This window comes from Ixodes scapularis, unplaced genomic scaffold (assembly GCF_016920785.2).
Source record: "Ixodes scapularis isolate PalLabHiFi unplaced genomic scaffold, ASM1692078v2 PGA_scaffold0__279_contigs__length_252992795, whole genome shotgun sequence".
Lineage (NCBI taxonomy): Eukaryota > Metazoa > Arthropoda > Arachnida > Ixodida > Ixodidae > Ixodes > Ixodes scapularis.
The window spans coordinates 149970288-149986538 of record NW_024609835.1 but is presented as its reverse complement, the minus strand read 5'-3'; the positions used below and the strand labels follow the sequence as shown (position 1 = coordinate 149986538).

At 45.5% G+C, this 16251-nt stretch overlaps 1 protein-coding gene across 1 annotated transcript in view; it reads left to right on the top strand.

Moving 5' to 3' along the window:
• The window catches only part of LOC8033340 (aminopeptidase N), a 131752-nt gene extending 115842 nt beyond the window's left edge, over nt 1-15910 (top strand). The window contains exons 13-16 of the mRNA XM_040220923.2: nt 7453-7583; nt 10030-10085; nt 11851-11998; nt 15827-15910. Coding sequence (XP_040076857.2) covers nt 7453-7583; nt 10030-10085; nt 11851-11998; nt 15827-15910 — 419 coding nt within the window. The remainder of the gene's footprint in view (nt 1-7452; nt 7584-10029; nt 10086-11850; nt 11999-15826) is intronic.
• The last annotated feature ends 341 nt before the right edge of the window (nt 15911-16251 follow it).

The following is a 16251-nucleotide window of genomic DNA, read 5'->3' as shown; positions in this document are numbered from 1 at the left end:
TTTTCAGATTGAGGAGAAACTTTCCAATTTTCGGGTGAGCTTTCTGGTGTGTATGACAAATAGAGAAGTCGGCTTCACACTAGCCCTTAGTTATATTCATTTATTATATCAATATCATAACTAACCTATACCTTTCCCTTCCCCTCACCACGAACGGGGTCCTCCATCTTCTCCGTCGATCCACAAGGGGTCCGGAAACATCAGCGGTTGATAACCAATGTCCTAAAAAAAGACGTCAAAGACGACGTCTAAAAGGACCTCTATAACGACCTCTAAGATGATCTCCATAACGACCTCTAGAGCGATCTCAAGACGACCTCAAGGACGCCGTCTAGGACGACGTCCTAGAGGACGAAGTCAAAAACGACGCCTAGAACGACCTCTAGGGCGGTCTAAAGGACGACCTTAAAGGGGCACTCAAGTGGTTTTGGAGTTCGTGTTTTGATGATGACAACTGAATTTAGACGCCCTAAGTATCCCTAAAAACTAAAAAAAAATATAGTCATACGGTGATTATTTTTTGAATAAAAATGTAATTGAAGGCCGCCCAACCTCGGTTCCATCCGAAAACGAAACCACTCTCATTGGTCATCGCACGCATATCAAAACGATCTCGGGCCAACGGCGTTGGACGACGTTCCGCCGCGCAGTGATCCCGAGGTATACCCGCACCGGCCGAACATTTTTGTCATTCGAGCTTCGATCATGGCAGAGTTCTCTACGCTCGAGGACCTGAGGCCGTTAGAGCTTGACATTCTTCGGCGGACAGCCGACCTGGGCATGCTTCCTATGCAGACTTGTACCGTACGCATTACAAGTAATCAAATTACTTGTAATCGATTACTTTTTGGAGTAATTTTGTAATCAGTTGATTACTTTTATTAGGCAGTAATCACAAGAGTAATCTGATTACTTTTTGAAGTAATAAAATTACTTGTAACCGTTACAATTTATCCACGGGACCCCCCCCCCCCCCCCCCCCCCTTCCCGGGCACTCGCCTTTTTTTTTATAAAATGACAAACTTAAAATTTGCTTTTTTTTTCGAATAGAAAAAAAAAAAATTTGCGGAGCTGTAGGAAACGAGGTCAATCTCTTTCTATGTACAGTTCCTGTGAAATGTCCGTTTTTTTTTTTGTTTTGTTTTTTTTCCGAGTTGGGACTGGGAGTTGGAGGTCCCAGGGAAGCCACAGTGCGTGACAAAGGCCATTCAGGGCGAAGTTTGAAGAAGCAGAATGTAGCTTTGTGAGTCCTTCGTCCAAACTAGCCCCCTCACGCACACACACACAGAAATAAAAAAAAATAAAAGAAATCCTGTTTAGGGTACCTACTCGCAGCCCGTAGGAGAACCAGAACCGAAGAATGCCTAAAGCGGATGCAAAATATAACAAAGGCAGTTGATATATTTCCCCATTTCCCCTACCTGGTCTTTGTGACAAGCAATGTTTCGAGTTGAGAAGTGATCGGGGCGATCTCTCCCGCTAAGGGATACTACACTTGATCCGTTTCAAATCCTGGAGTTGCTGCTCTTTTGTATAACATGCGAGCTCATCCACATGTGAATAATAAAATGAGCGACGCAAAATTTGAGCGACAACCCTTGCTCAAGCTTAACAAGATCTAGAACCCCCTCCGCTCCCTCCCCCCCCTCCCCCCCCCCCCCCCCCCCACACACACACACACAATGGCTAACGCCCAAATCATTAAACGTCTTCAAACGAATTCTATGCTTCTGTCCGCATTGTGAAGGTGCAACGACCACGAAGAGGGAGCCAGTTTTTCTTCTTCAATACTTGTGTAAATGTGAAATATAGGTTGGAAGTAGTTCATTGTTATGAGCGCTAAAGATGTGTCTTCACACAGTAAAGTAATCGAAAAAGTAACGATTACTTCTTTAAGTAATGTCCAATTACTTTTGCCGTCGAGTAATCAAGTAATCTAATCGAATACTTTTTAGCCAAGAGTAATAGTAATTGTAATCGATTACTTTTTTTTAGTAACGTGTACAAGACTGTTCCTATGACGCCACTCCGACCAGCGATGTGGACGATAGCAGCGCTTCGGAGTCGTGTTCGGGTTCCGAGGGCGACGAAACGCAGACCTTTTCGGGCGCTTTTCGATTTGCGGTTGGGGCAAGTCGTAACGAAACCAACGTTTGGCATAGCAGCGAACCTCTGGTACGTGATGTCAAACGATGTCGCCACGTTGACTTTCGCCTCGGGAGGACGGGGAAGGCTGGTTCAGACATTTGCAACAAGCGCGTTACCTACGACTGCGTCCGTTGCAACCGGAGCGATCGGAACGACCGCTCTGCGCCGCGCGCTGGCCGCGCGTACACACACATGCCACCTAGGGTGCCTACATGTTTCCGCCGCTCCGCACCCTAATGCAACCACTGCAACAAGTGCAGCGGCTCGTCAGCACGGCGACCGCTTCTACGCCGCCGTCAGCTGTTTCAGCGGCGCCTCTAAAAAGGGGACGCACTGCCACTCAATGCCGTAACAGAATATAGACAGACAGTTTTCTATAGCCTAAAGCTTTATTTTTTTTTTCATGATAGGCTCAGGGTACAGTGGACGAAAAAAAAATAACAAAAGGATGCAGTACGCCGTTTTGGACGATCATGACTCTAATACACGACTTTGCCAATAGTACAAATATCGCCATACGCCTTTTCTACGATTATAAAAGAAGATGTAATCTAAACAGCGATATAGCAGCGTAGAAATATGATATCGTGATCAAATAGACGTTGCGAGCGTTCAGGATTGCTAACACTAATCACTTTTTTCCGGTGATGAAAATGCGTGAAAATTCGCATCCGTTATACGGTACGTGCCAGTAATACCTCGAACTTGAGCACACGCATGAAATGCGCCAAATAAGAAACCCGGGCGATGTTCGAGGACACAAATGCTTAGAAAGCACCACTGCAGTCGAAGTAAACAAACACGACGGCACGAGCATTTCTGCTGTCTTGAGAGTGCCGCCACGACATCGCCGCACGAGTAGGTGGATCTTCCCTTCTAGTACGTGCTGGGTTATCATAGCGACACACGACGAAAATTCACAGTCAAGGATAGCGCTTTTACGCGGAACGATGAGCTTTCACCACGCCGTCTACGTCGACGATCACCACCGACGCCATGTTTGCAGTTCCGCCCGCTTCCGCGCATCCCAAGGGAACGGGAAATTCACCCTCCGCGGAGGAAGGCAAGGAGAAAACGTAGTCCCTTGTTTGTGAAGCGATAATTGCAGTATCGCGTACTCTAAACTAGAACTATTTTACTTTATGTGAAATTATCATGCACAACATATCTAAATGAACTGAAAATTGTTTCTTTAGCAAAACTTTGCAAAGGCCGCCAAAATTTTCAAACATACGATAATTTCATTGGTCGGCGCAGGAACAGAAAAGAGTCCACACGTATTTTATTCCTGCGTGATTAATAGGCGTTTCTGCCTTCTAAAACTGAAGATACTCATTCACTGACACTTCCTTAACGCCATCGCACCAAAAAGTAGCTTCTTCAAAAACCACTTGAGTGCCTCTTTAAGAATGACGGCTAGGACGAAGTCAAGAATGACGCCTAGGAGGACCTCTAGGATGAATTCTAGGGCGATCTCAAGGACGACCTCTAGGACGAAGTTATAGAGGATGACGTCAAGACGTCTAAAACGACTTCTAGGATTACCTCATGGGCAACCTCAAGAACGACTTCTAGGTGATCTCAACAAAGAACCTTAAGAACGACTTCTAGGACGACGTCAAGCACGATCTCTAGGACGACCTCAAGGACGACGTTGAGGACGACGTCCTAGAGGATTACGTCAAGACGAACTCTATACTTCGTTTCAGCTTCCGTCCGAGCGCAGCCAAAGGCTGAGAGACAGTTCGCAACTTCGAGAAAAGCATTCCTACGCATCACAAAGTAGTCCGCAAAAGCTTTTTTTTTTTTTTAGTAACTGTTTTGTGCGTAAACATTGCACAATATTCCAGATGTGTACTGCTGAGAATGATTTGCAACTAAAGGAATCAAATATCTAAAGTTTATGTTTTTATTGATATATGCAAATGCATGCGGTTTGGTGAAAACACGTACATCCGCAGGCAACACGGATGCGGCAGCGCTCGGTTTTTCTGTGCGATTTCGTTTCCATAATGGCCGAATCATGTGCTTCCCTGCTTTCCTCACCGAGTCGCTTCAAAACATCCTTTCGCAAAGGCGCGTTCGGCCGCCAGGCGCGAGAGGTCGTGATGAATGTCTAGTTTCAAATTCGGCAGGAGACTCCGGCCGCGTCGTACCGCGAATCCGTTGTAAACAAGAAAAGCGCCGGGCCACCTCAATTCATTGATACAGGGCGAAATCAGGGCACCCGTTTACCTGCCGATCCCACTGAACGCCGAGAAGCTGGTGGAAAGGACTGGGCCCCGAGCCCTAGTATGTCCAGACAATATTAGGAAACATCAACAACCGGGTCATCGGACACCTTGCAATGTGTATTTACATCTCAAAACTATGCTGAAATGCCGAACAGGTGGAAAGCTCGGACACAGACGCCAGCGGCCAGCCTACTTACTGTCATCATCTGATTAAATTTCGGAACGTGAAAGGGCATTTTTTAAACCTGTAGCAGACGAAATACTCGGTGAGTGCGGGCGGCGCGGACGACCAGCGACGCAGCGGACTGATACAAAAGTGCTGGCGAGATCGCTCGACCTATTGGCGACGTGTGATTTGCTCCGGCCACTCTTAGCTTTGGCTGCGCTCGGACGGAAGCTGAAACGATCTCTCTGACGACCTCAAGGACTACCTCAAGGACAACCTCCGCATACGCGCAGCGCATACAAACGGCGCGAAGGGGTCGGTGGCCGAGTGGGCTAGCGCACACCAGCTCGGAGCACGTGGAGCGAAAGTTCGCGCTGCAGAACCCAGGGATGCTGAGCTCAATCCCCACCCCTGCCCGTTTTGATCTGGATGAGCATCGTAACGGCGTGCGGTCGTGTACCACTACTGCGCGGTGCACGTTAAAGACCCCAGGCTAGCGGTTGTACCGCACTGGCTCAATTGCCCATCCACATCAAGTGACTCGTCGCAAATTTGAAATGGCTGACCAACTACACGCTGTATAAATATCCACACAAGCCCAATAATTACGCACGGCGCATTCAAGGCCGGAGAGCGTATTGCGAAGACCGGGTGAAGTAGTTAAAGAATGCTATTGCAATAAAAATAACACTGACTGACGCGCATCCCGAATTGATGGTCAACAATCAACTTCCAGAAACTGGCCGCTGCGCAACAAGATGATGAAGAGCTTTCACATCCCCACTCTACCTCTACAGCGCTAGTTCTAGAAGACATAAACATACCCGAATGTGTCAAAACACTTATCTACGATACTGTCAGTGACCGCACTGGGCCTCGTGCCAGCACAGTTCCGACGAGCCGTCTTCGACGCCCTGCACTCACTCTTCCACACCGTGATTCGGGCGTCTCAACGTCTCATCTCTGCTCGCCTTGTTTGGCCGGGAATAAAAAGGGACATCAGAAGTTTCGCACGAACGTGTAAACAGTGCCAACGGGCAAATTTCCATCGGCACAGTGTGACACCTGTTGGTAATTTCCAACCACCAGATGATCGATTCAGCAACGTCCATCTTGACATCGTGGGACCGTTGCCACCGACTTGGGACTACCGATACCTACTGACGAGTGTAGATCGGTTTGCCCGTTGACCAGAGGCAATGCCCATGAAAGATATGACAGCGGAAACGGTTGCCCACAGATTCTTCACCACGTGAATCAGCCGCTTTGGAGTACCGGCAAGTGCAACAACCGATCGAGGGAGACAGTGTGAGTCTCCTCTTTCGCAAGTTGTCGTCTCTTCTTGGTGCGAGCCACACAAAAAACGCAGCATATTATCCTTCATCCGACGGCCTCGCGGAAAGATTCCACAGACAAATGAAGAGCTGCGATTCGGGCGCATGATACATCACGTCCATGTACCGAATTTCTGGCAGCGGTGCTTTTGGGGATCTTCACAACGGTACGAGATGAGCTCAAGTGCAGTTCCTCCAAACAGGTATACGGCACTTCACTTCGGCTACCTGGTGATACTTTTTTTAAAAAACAACTAAAGAACCTTGTTACATGGACTGCGAAAACTACGCAAGCCAGTTAAAATCTTGTTTTCTAAAACCTACAATCAAATTGCATCGAGAAAACATTCACGCAACATCTTCGTAATCCCGGAAATTCAACGTTGTGCATACGTTTGTGTACGAAACGACACCGTAAGACGTACGCTATAGTGCCCCTACGAAGGGCTATACGAAGTCTTACAGCGTAATAAAAAAACCTTCACCCCATCAATGAATGGCCGGAAGGAAATTATATCCCTCGAACGAATCAAGCCCGCACATCTTCCTAACAACGACTTACAAGAACATTTCGAATTTTTTTTTATTCCTGAGTCAAGAGAAATGCTCGCCCCTACCAGTTCCTTTCTAAGAGAGAAGGGGCGGGGGGCAGTTGTGTAGCGGCTTTTTACAGCCGAGAAAGAAGGGGGTGGAAGGCTCAACACGACAGGCACGCTCAGCGATACACGAGCAGAACGAGGATACCAACACTAATGAGCTCAGCTCCGAACCCGGCCGCAAGCACCATCGTGTTAGTTTCGTGTAAATGATCTAAATAAATTAGTTGGAGGTTAATGACCCCTTCGATGCTTTCGAGCATATCAACGTGTAGTCAATCTCCAAGTTGTTGTAGGAAGTATACGTTTCGTTCCCAACCTGTTTCCGAATTCCTCCTCAATCACTGAGAGCTTAAGAAACGCAGGGCACGGCGAATCTTGGGCATTTTATTATCGCTCCGAGCCGATCTAATGCGGCATTCTCTAACAAAAAAAGAAACCTTGAGGAACGCATTCTTAAGCAGAGATTGTGAATGTACTAAGCCACATCCTGCGTTTCTCAAGACCTAATATTTCGGTTGCTAAGATACGATGGTTTGGTTACCCCTCAATTCTTGCTGTCTCTTGAAAAAAAAACAATAGTTTGTTTGGCTTCCAGATTTGACGGACGTCTCATAATTTTTTCCCGTAATTGATGCTGTTCCATTTTGAGATATTTTAGAAACTTCTCCCCAGGCCAAAAAAGTTCCAATGCTGTTATCTAGCTAACAGTGTTGTAGATTTGACAACGAAGTAAACCAGTTACAAGGGCAGGAAAGCTAAAATTAAAACGAAGTGCTAATGTTTTAGTAATTATTTGCGTGTTGGTGAAGATGAATTTTATTAATCGCCTCTCTATTTCTCTTTTTTTTTCTTTTTTCTTCCGTTGTTTGTGGGCGTTGTAGAATAGAAAATACTTCTTTCGCTTAGGGCCCGCACTTTATATTCTGGCTAAGTTACATCTAAAAAAAAATTATTCCATTCACTGTATGCAGCGCTTATGGTCGGCATGCCTCCAAAGAATCGCTGGGTCATCCTCAATGTGAAAGAAACCTTCTACTACAAGGTAAACTATGACAAGTCAAACTGGCTCATGATCATCAGTCAACTTGAGAACGACCACAAGGTAAGCGCTTTAAAACGTCACTGACAAAATGTCTATGCTCGCCAAAGATCTTTTTTTTTTCTTTTTTTTTTTTGTACGTGACATTAGAGAGTCAAATTACACAGAGAACAATTTGCGGCTCAAAATTCGTTTTCTTTCCGCCCGAAAACCCCGACCGAGAACTGGTCGGTTTGAGTCGCGCTCACACTCTTCTCCGTGTTCACCTGCCGTTCTCTATGGTTTAGACGCAACCACCAAACTTAATCAAATTCGTAGGTCATCAGAGGCACACACTCAATACTAAAAATAGAAACAAAGATGGTACTTTTTTTGTGTGTGGCTTATGAAAAATGGGCAGTACGTTGATTGAAGAAAAAAAAAGTTGCATAGGGCACCGGAAGCACTCTGTGCATTCTCAGCGTAATTCTCAACATGGCGTCGTATCGCGGGAGTTGGGGGCTGGACGGTGGAACGACGCGGACTAAGCGATGCCGGAGGATGACTGGCGTGGAACCTCTACTCCAGAACTGTTTTTCGCGGTACTGAGGAATCTGTCTAGCTTCGAAGGATAAAACTTTCACAGATAAAAACAATTTGGGTTTATTCCGTATGACACGCCCGATCACCAAGCTGATTAGCTCGAAGACGTCATCGAGTGGTCGTTGGTAAAAGCTTGAAAAGCGCCCCTAACGTTAAGCACGCTTGACTTTTGTGTTTTGCGTCCGACGTGCGACGTGGGCGTTTTTCGTCTGCTTCGCGCGGCCGAGAAAACAAAGGAAAAAAAAAGAAAGTAAATGCGGTCGGGTGTAGCCACGTGACATATCCAGCAACTCTCTCAACCTCTACAGGTCTTCTTCCCCAGTCCCGTATCGGGTTCGGTTTCAAGCAGATGTGTTTTCTTAATTCATGAAAAATATACGTGACACCGTAGCAAAATATTGATTGGGTAGTCTTCTGACACCACAACAAAGCGCATAATTTTCTTTTTTTTTTTGTGGTGGTGGGGGGGGGGGGGGGGGGGAGGGGTTGTGACAGTGTCATTTGCGCTATGCGATCTAGTCGCATGGTGAGAGTTCTCCACACCGCGGGTGTGAGCGCGCCTTTATTGCTTGACGTTTGCGCGTCTTTCAAGCAACGATCGATGTTTTCAGTCAGGAGAAGAGGCGACGACTTGGCGACGTCTTCGTGCGAATCAGCATGGTGATCGGGCGTGTCGTACGGAATAAGTCCTAACTGTTTTGAGCGGCAAACGATTTCTCTTTCGAAGCTTAGACAGGTTAGCCAGTGCCGCGAACAACGGTTCTAAAGTAGACGTCCGCCGCCATCGCGGCGACCTGCACGGAGTGCTTCCGGTTCTCTGTGCCACTTCTTTTTTTTTTTTTTTTATCAAAGTATTTTCAGTTATTTAGAAGCCACAAAAAAGGGTAACATTTTTATCGTATTTTTAATATTGAGTTTGTTCCTTCGATGAGCTATGGCTTTGATTACATTTGGTGTGTGTGTGCCTAAACCATAGAAAACGGCACGCGACTACGGAGAAGAGAGTGAGCGCAACTCAAACCGGCTGTTCTCGATTGGCGGTTTTCGGGCGGTAAGAAAATGAATTTCGAGCCGCAAATTGTGTTCTGGGTATTTGGGCTCTCATATGTCATGTACAAATAAAAACCTTGGCGAGTATAAATACCCTGTCAAGTATTTAAGTATTTGTAAAACCCTTCGCTGGAAACACCCGGTATATATTTTCGCCCAAAGCAACAGTGATCTGGAATGAAAGAAATCTAAAATTGAACTGCCGCTTCTGAGTCAGGATTCAAAAGTACCAAGTGGACTAAGGTAGACAAGGCGGTGAAAGATAACAGTTCCACCATCTTAACGCTTATGCTTGCTTGGCTTGTCGAAACCACTGAAAATTAGCGCATCAGTCAACAGCTACTCTTAAATTTATAAGAAACGATAAAAGTTACCATGTTACTGTTCAGGTTAAGTATCGCGTTCATTTTGAAATATGGTAACGTTTAATCAAATTAGTTACTAAATCTATGAGCAGGTAATAATAATCGTGCTACTAAGTTGTAGTAACGTGTACATTGGCTTTCCTGTGAAACAGGAGAGGGTTCGCGAGGTCATATTCCAGCGCCACATTCCTAGTTTGTTTTACTTTTTTTTTTTTTTTGCAATCTAGATTTTTTTTTTATCAAGAGCACACCAGTACAAGGTGGGAAAGAAATTTATGATTAAATATAAAATCTATATGCAATTCGTTATGACTGACTGGCACAACTTACAAAAATCAATGGCATTATGGCGGTAAATAATTATCAAATTTCACAGTCGTGTGAAGATTATTTCAGTCCCGTGGTAACCGCAACTGTAACAATGTTCATTCACAAAATTCACGTACAGCAACAGGAAACCGCAAAATCGGGCATCAGCTTAGATATGTTAACATCTTCTTAACTGTGTACAGGTGATCCACGAGTTCAACCGCGCACAGCTGATCGATGATTCTTTGGACCTTGCCAGGTAAGCGAAGTCTATGCACTCTAAAAAAATCCCGTGCGATTACTTTTCTGCACAACACTTGGAGAGCCAATCAGCGCAACTTACAGAGGCAGCTCAGCGAATGACGATGCCGAAACATATATTTAGACCAAAAAACGCAGTTTTTTGTTTAAACATATGTTTCAGCATCATTATTCGCTGAGCTGCCTCTGTAAGTTGCGGTGATTGGCTCTCCGAGTGTTGTGCGGGAAAGTAGACGCACGGGCTTATTTTAGAGTGTATATAGAGCGGCAAGAATGCTGTCACACTGGTGTTAGCCTGACATTCTAATAGATGAAAAGTTGCAATTTATATTATTTTCCTTTTTTATTATTTCAAATTAACAATTCGCAAATTCATTTCCGTGACGCGTGTTCACTGTTCCTGTAATGATGGTACTTTAAGACGTCTATTGTGCCTGCGTGGTGGTGGGTGGCGTGGTAGTGTTTGTCCCGTTTGCCGTCGTTCTAAAGAAACATAGGGCGTGGCCAGCCACGAGCGTGCATCTCATTATCGCTTCAGCACTGGCTGATAGGAAAGTCGAAGAACGAATCCCGAAGCAAAAAGCGTGAACTCTGCTGGGCATTTCATGAGATCGTAGCCCTGCCTAGTAAAGAGGCCAATCGCAAAGTGACGTACTTCCTCACAATTTAATAGTCACATCCTACTCTTAATGCCACTGTCGATGCTCGCAGGCCGTTTTAAACGCCTTTTTCTCCACCACTTCAAACGTAATTCATACATTTCTTAACTGAAGCTAAAGTAACAATACTCTAAAAAAAAGCCCGTGCGTTTACTTTCCCGCACAACACTCGGAGAGCCAATCACCGCAACTTACGGAGGCAGCTCAGCGAATGACGATGCCGAAACATAAGTTTAGACCAAAAAACGCAGACTGAGTTGTAACATTAATCAATGCAAGCGTGACGTTTTGCATTGCTTAATGTCACAACTCAGACTGCCTTTTTTGGTCTAAACATATGTTTCGGCATCATCATTCGCCGAGCTGCCTCCGTAAGTTGCTGTGATTGGCCCTCCGAGTGCTGTGCGGGAAAATAAACACACGGGCTTTTTTTAGAGTGAATACTGGAAAGCTGGATTAATATGATGATTTCAACCCCGGAGCGTGGAGAATGAGTCAATAGACGCTTTGCACACGCGCCGGATTGCAGTCACCATTGTTGACCTTTTTTCTTACCGAGATACCGAGCCACTAAAACGAAAGTTGACGAGCCTCTACAATGGCCAATGCTAGACAAAAAACAAAACAAAAAAAAAAAACAGAATGGAATCTATAATGGCAATAACCTGTCCTGCGATGGTAATGATGAAGTGAAGTAAACAGAATTAGAGAAAACAAAAACTGAAGGTCGGTTATGACGGCTCTCATGCACCGCTTCTGCAAAGCTGTGCAAGTTAGACAATGGAATCGTTTTGATCCACTATTTGCCAATGTTTTACCACTGGCATAATCTCGTCTGGAGTTGAAGCACAGCCCCAAGACAAGAAGCACGTGAGGCCGTCGTAGCGTGATTGTTGTGAGGATATTCCGATAATAAATCATCAACAACCAAAATGTCTGAGCTGCGAAGTGCAGGGTGTAGAAGAAGGCACGCGCTCAGCAACAAGGTCACCATAATGACCGCTGATGTGATGTGAATGCAAGTAGGCGTATATCCTGATCCCCTCGATGCTCTCTAGAGTGTCGTCGCAGCAAAGTGAGGACCGCGCACTGCGCCCGTTGCAGGGCCGGCCAGCTGCCCTACCACTTGGCCTTCGACGTGCTCGAATACCTTCCCAAGGAGCGCGCCCACGTGCCCTGGAATGCGGCCGTGGCCAATTTCCATAAGTTGGACCTTGTACTGAGACACACCAGGGTCTACACCAAGTGGAAGGTGGGAGGAGGAGCTGCAGGGCCACGCCGGTTCTCTCACTTACGGTAGCCGCTGAACAAACTCAGGACGTGGCGAATCTCGGTCGACTACTCGCAAGACCGGTTATGACAAAGTCAACGGGAATCGGAAATCACTTCGCTATATCCGCTATTTCGTTATAACCGACTTCGGTTAACGAAGTGCAGAAGGGAATGGGAAATCGTGATCGCTTCGCTGTAGCCGCTATTTTGTTATAACCGATACGTCATAACCGGTCTTGACAGTATATATTGTCGCCACACAGCCAATGAGATGGCGCTGACAATAACGCCGATGAACGAATCAGAACACAATATGTTACGCGTTATACGCCTGACAGCTTGAGAAACGGAAGTTAATATGTTCACGTTTTTTTTTGTGGTCTTTTTTTTTTTTTTTGCAATTCTCTTTTCTGCGTTTTTATCGGCTAACATGCCGCTGTCTCATTGGCTGTGGGGCGACATTACTATGAGCGGGACTGTCCGCGTCCTGCGTTTTGTCAAGCTATCTGTGTTTATGTACACCGACTTCCAGAAGCGCTTGCATCGAACACTGCCCCGCGATGCGGTCTGAACATTAATCATTGATCGCTCATATGGCTTTAAGTGATGCGGCCAATCAGAAGGGCGCATGGTCTCGGGCTCACATCCGGTTTCAGCGGCAGAAAGGCATCCATCTCTTTTGCCAATTAAGCGACGTGACCGTTCGAAATTGATAATGAGCGTCGTTCCAAATGACTAAACTGATTAAAGAGAGACTGATTATGGTGTTCCTAGTGCATTGCGGGACCGTATATAGATGAAGGAATGTTCGAGAGTGAAGTATACACGGTCCGAATGTGGCACATTTGATTGAAAATATGTTAACTACATTCTGCGAAAAAGGAGAACCCAAAGCAGATTCCTATTGGTGTGTACACACTCGGACCTTTTCTTAAAGCATCAATTGTACCTGAAACATTTAGCCGCGGTGATTGTCATAGGCGTCATATCGCCATCTTTTCTGGCATTAAGGAACAAAGAACACATTTTAATTGGATAATGTGCAGAGAGTGCACATGTGCGGGACGAGTTATTTCTTGAGCCGTCAATTTACGGTACAGCCAGATTTTCCCCGAAAAGAGGAATTATAAGAGATGTGCGGTTCAAAGTATTTGCGTGCGCGCGATTACCTGCGCAAAACAAAAATGTCAAAAAGGTTCCTAATTTTCTTGTTGCACGAAGTAGTTGCACCTACCCTACATCTTATAGAGCTTAAAAAATAAACACCTTCGAAGGAAGTGTTCCTTTTTACAGAACCATGAGAGGGTAAAGACACTAACCACTCGGGCTTTTTGTTTTAGCTATTGAAATGTTGTCGAAACGGATGGCACAGCAAAGCCAAACTCGTGGGGAAAATTACTTGATTTACCTTGAATGCACTGTCTAGGCGCACGTTAAAAATATTGGGTGGAATCAGCTAAATATAAAAACAGGAAGGATAAAAGAAATAGACGAAAGGACAAATTTCCGCTGGACTCTCAACTATTCTTCTGAAAAACATCTTCCTATTTTACTATAGTTTTGTTTCTTCCGCTATTTTTTTTCTGCTTGATCGATCGACGGCATCTACTATTTGTATTACAACCTCCTTTTAGTACTTCTAATCAACATAAGAATTGGATTCCCGTGGGAAGGTTTACTCCCTTTTGTGCGAAGTAAATGAAGGGGAACAAACACATTTGTCCTCATTTTCTTCCATGTCAAGGACCTCCAGCATCTCACGTGCGAGCTGATTTCTGTGGTGTCCCAGGATGCTAACATTCTTGAAATTGGCCTTGCACGTGCATTTTCGACAATGAGCGGCTAGGTGCCCTGCACCTGTCAGGTTATTTTATAGGTTAGCAGCACGTTCACGTGTTTGATCGTTCATGCGGCATCCTGTTTACCCAATAGAGCAACGGCCGCCTCTCAACAGAATACCGCTTTTCAAGATAAGCCGAACTCTGTTCTGTGATTGGTGGAACAACGATTCTCTTGGTTAGGTCGTGCCTGTTCTCCCTCTAGTATACATTATTCGGCGCCGAGCGCATGCAAGTTGCACGTCTTACCAGCTCGCAATGTTTTTTTTTTTTTTTTTTTTTTTTTTTATATATAATTTATGGGTTATTAATGAATTATATAAAAACACCGGAAAAATGTTTGCGTGTCTTTTTATTTTGCGTTGTGCGGTCACTATGGTCAGGCGCATTCGTGAAATTGTGGAAGATTTGTTCGCATATGGAGGCCAATAAGGTTTGTGGATCTCTTGAAGTCTCGAAACTTGTGTCTCGACGCAGCGTCTGATTGGATGTTGACATTACTTTTTTAGGCTGTCTGAAATACCTGCGGTAGCTACTCCCCGCTTGACATTTTTGCATACTGAGATTCTAAATGGAAGAAACCTTTACCCTATCGGGGTTGGTATCTCCAACATACATGCATGTTGAATATTCCAACCCCGATCGAGGACAAATGTATTAGTTACTCTTAAGCTACCCAGCACAACGGGGGAAAAAGTTCCTACGGGAAACCAATATCCTTGTTCATTAGAAATTCGAGGAAAAGGACGCAATAAAAATAGTAGATGCCACTGATGGATCAAGCAGAAAAGAAGGAGGAAGAAACAGAACTAGTAAAAGACAAAGATGTTCTTCATTAAAATAGCTAATAGTCCAGCAGAAGTTTGTCCTTTCTTTAATTTCCTTTATCTTTCCTTTTTATGTACAGCCGGTGTCACCCATTATGCTTAACCAACTAGCTCAATTATTCCTGTGTACGTTAAAATTTTTAAAGCATAGATCTGCGAACACCATTCTAATACATACAACCATAGCCTCCTCTATACTAACAAAGCCTGGCAGATCGCCACGAGAAGCGGCCGCCGAAACTGAAAAGGTAGAGCGGCAAACAACGGATGAGAGCAGAGCAACGTGGCGGGCGCCCCGCTGCGGCGAGACCCCGAAATACACTTCTCCCGAGCGATGGAACGTCCACTCGTGCTCTTCGCTTTCCTCGCGCTACCGCTTCCTTTCTCGTCGGGATGGAAAACCATGTTTCGGGTCCTCGTCGCTACAAAAGCTGTGCGTTGACGTCCAGGTTCCCCGAGAAATGCTCTGTATACTACCAGATCCTCGCGCTCGAAATTTGTAACCGGGCACTCTATGGCTCTGTCGTCAAACTGCCAGGCTTTGTGAGTATAAAGAAGGCTATAATCAACGTTGTTATAATACAACTCCGCCTCCCAGCGTGCGATCTCCTCAACCCAGCACGGAAAGCGAGCAAATCACGCGCTATATGCACAAACACTGAAAATGGAAGCGGCCAAAAGTTATTTTACTTAGTATACAACGCTGTCAAAGCTACTGGCGCGAGCGCGTGGCTTCATCTTTGGTTTCGTTTGCGCGAGAACCAGAGCAAATGATCGACGAGATCAAACCCCATGCTCGCGTCAGCAGCTTTGACAGTGTTGTGCATTACGTATGACACAGAGTCACCGTGCACAGAGTATATGGAGTGTTTCCTGGCGGCCATAGCTGCGTGTGCGACTGCTGAGCGCGTGCTGAGAGCGAGCTTCCACAGTTCTTGTACAACGTGCATTCCACACTTTCAAGATTGCCTATCTTCGCAGCCTGATAATCTGAGCTCGTTCTGAGCATGCGCTCTAAACAGCGCCCTGAAATATGGCGTCCAGTGAATACCTCCTATAGATCTTCGTGTCTGTTGTCTTCAGTTCCTGCGGAATATGATCATTGTCTGAGTCCCTTGCTGCGAATGTTTCTATGCCTTTCAGAAATTTGTGAATCATCTCTTAGACAGCCAGTACGAGCGGCTCATGTCCGAGGAGCACAACGAGGAATCGCTTCAATTATCGTAAGCGGTCATATTCCTCGGTGTTCGCAATGCAGGATGAACTTTAGCATATAGTTAAGACTACCGTCAATATGACAGACTCTCAATAGACATATTGCTAAATTGCCCATGCATCAAGGAGAATGTAGGGATTGGTGTTCCACGCGCCGCACGTGCAGGTTTCAGCAGTAGTAACTTTTCTAAAGCAAGTGCCTAAAACAAATTGCATCTTGCACACGCGATCGTCAACGCTTTATTTGGTTATTTACTTCGAATATTTTATACGGCGAAGGCGTGCGCGTGTGGAACACCGATCCCTGCATTCTCCTTGATGCTTGGGTAATTTAGCAATAGGTCTATCAAAAG